This window comes from Penaeus vannamei, chromosome 4 (genome assembly GCF_042767895.1).
Source record: "Penaeus vannamei isolate JL-2024 chromosome 4, ASM4276789v1, whole genome shotgun sequence".
Classification (NCBI taxonomy): Eukaryota; Metazoa; Arthropoda; class Malacostraca; order Decapoda; family Penaeidae; genus Penaeus; species Penaeus vannamei.
Genome location: NC_091552.1, coordinates 45,356,390 through 45,358,889, shown reverse-complemented (window position 1 = coordinate 45,358,889; position 2,500 = coordinate 45,356,390). Strand labels below are relative to the sequence as shown.

Sequence of the window (2,500 nt, the reverse complement as noted above, 5' to 3'; positions counted from 1 at the left end):
CCCAACCCGAATCAGGGGAGGCTCACCCAGAGGACACCTCCCAGCCCGAATCAGGGGAGGCTCACCCAGAGGACACCTCCCAGCCCGAATCAGGGGAGGCTCACCCAGAGGACACCTCCCAGCCCGAATCAGGGGAGGCTCACCCAGAGGACACCTCCCAGCCCGAATCAGGGGAGGCTCACCCAGAGGACACCTCGCAGCCCGAATCAGGGGAGGCTCACCCAGAGGACGCCACCCAGCCCGAATCGGCCGAGGTTCACCCAGAGGACACCACCCAGCCCGAATCGGCAGAGGTTCACCCAGAGGACGCCACCCAGCCTGAATCGGCAGAGGTTCACCAGGAGGACACCACCCAGCCTGAATCGGCAGAGGTTCACCAGGAGGACACCACCCAGCCCGAATCGGCAGAGGTTCACCAGGAGGACGCCACCCAGCCTGAATCGGCAGAGGTTCACCAGGAGGACACCACCCAGCCCGAATCGGCAGAGGTTCACCCAGAGGACGCCACCCAGCCCGAATCGGCAGAGGTTCACCCAGAGGACGCCACCCAGCCCGAATCGGCAGAGGTTCACCCAGAGGACGCCACCCAGCCCGAATCGGCAGAGGTTCACCCAGAGGACACCACCCAGCCTGAATCGGCAGAGGTTCACCAGGAGGACACCACCCAGCCCGAATCGGCAGAGGTTCACCCAGAGGACGTGCGGGCTTCTACTTCCGTCCTCTGGCCGGTTCTCGCGCCGCTGAAGGAGGTGACGCCGGAGAATGAGGGGAGCATCATCCTGCAGCGGTATCCCCTTCGCCGCCGCGGGGCCGACCAAGCGCAACGTCCCACTCCTCGGAGAATGGTTCCGAATCCAGGTCTTCGCCGACGAGCGCTACCTGGCTCTCGCGCGCGGGGGACCCACGACGCCATCAGGAAGGCTGCACGTTTCCTCGGAAGGTTCGTGGCTGAAACGGTTGCCGAGCGGTCGAACTGATCTGACTGAGGCCCCTGCGGCCAGGGCGAGGCAGGATGCTCGCGCCCTCCATCGCTGAAGCTTGGGATTCCCCTTTTGGGACCAGGCTCGGTTGACCCCCGCCCCCCGTCGCTGACCCTCTAGTCACAGCCCCCGAGCTCAAAGCGGGGGGCAGGAATTGCAAAACAAATCTATCTATCTATCTACCTTTATGTATATGTGTATATATATATATATATATATATATATATATATATATATATATATATATATATATATATATATATATATATATATATATACATACATATATGTATATATATATATATATATATATATATATATATATATATATATATATATATATATATACATTTTTTTCTCAATCGTCGAATTTCTTATACGAATGAAAAATATAAACAAAATTACTAGTAAAAAAAAGTTACTCTAAACAACAGTCAAATCTTAAAAGAGGGGAATTGAATAAAACGTTTGATTTGATTTCGTTAGTTAAGTACGATCCTCCATAAGTGTTTATTTAATTTTACTAAAGCAGGTTATTTGAAATTAATCTCAAATCAACTGCAATTGTAAATAGGTTTGAACTCAAATCTACCAACCGTTATAGACAGCAAATTAAAATAACTGCTTAATTTTATACTGTCGAGATTTAAAGTCAAAAATAAATAAATAGAAAGATAAAGAGTATTATGAACAATTATATTTGGTTTATGCCTCAACCAAAATCTTGGGAAATATTACAGTCAAACCTAGTTTCAGTAGGAAAGCTAATAAATGAACATCCTGTTATTTTGTGTGGTTGTGTGCGTAAGTGTGTGTGTGTGTGTAAGTGTGTGTGTGTGTGTGTGTAAGTGTGTGTGTGTGTGTATGTAAGTGTGTGTGTGTATGTGTAAGTGCGTGTGTGTGTGTGTGTGTGAACAATGATTCTGTGTTCCTTCATGTTTGATGATATTATCATCATAATCATTACTATTCTTATTATCATTATCATTATCGTTATTGTTAGTATTATCATTACGATTTATCATTATTAGTATCATTATCATTTTTTTATAATTATATTTATTGTCATTATTGTTATTATCATTATTTGTATTATTATTATTGTTATTATCCTCATTATCATTGCTTTTATTACCTTTACTATTATCATAATTATTTTTCTATTAACATTACCATGAGCAGTTTTGTATCATTATTATAAATGCTATCATCATTATCATTATTACAATTATTATCACCTCTATCATCATCATTATTATCACTATCATTATATTATTATCATTATGATTATTATAACTATTAATATTATTATCAGTGATATCATGATTGCCATTATTATTATCACTAATTGATATTATTATCATTATTATTATTATTATTATTACTATTATTATCATCGTCATCATTATTATTATTATCATGATCATCATCATTATTATTATTATCATCATCATCATCACCATTATTTTTTCATTATCATTATTATTATCACTTTACTATCACTGCTATCATTAATACTA

The 2,500-nt window shown here is 42.0% G+C and overlaps 1 protein-coding gene across 1 annotated transcript in view; it reads left to right on the top strand.

The window, feature by feature from the left end:
- Nucleotides 1-2,500, top strand: part of LOC113814079 (uncharacterized) — a 71,097-nt gene that overhangs the window by 10,492 nt on the left and 58,105 nt on the right. Inside the window, exon 3 of the mRNA XM_070121460.1 lies at nt 1-940. This exon is cut by the window's left edge and continues 70 nt beyond it. Coding sequence (XP_069977561.1) covers nt 1-940 — 940 coding nt within the window. The remainder of the gene's footprint in view (nt 941-2,500) is intronic.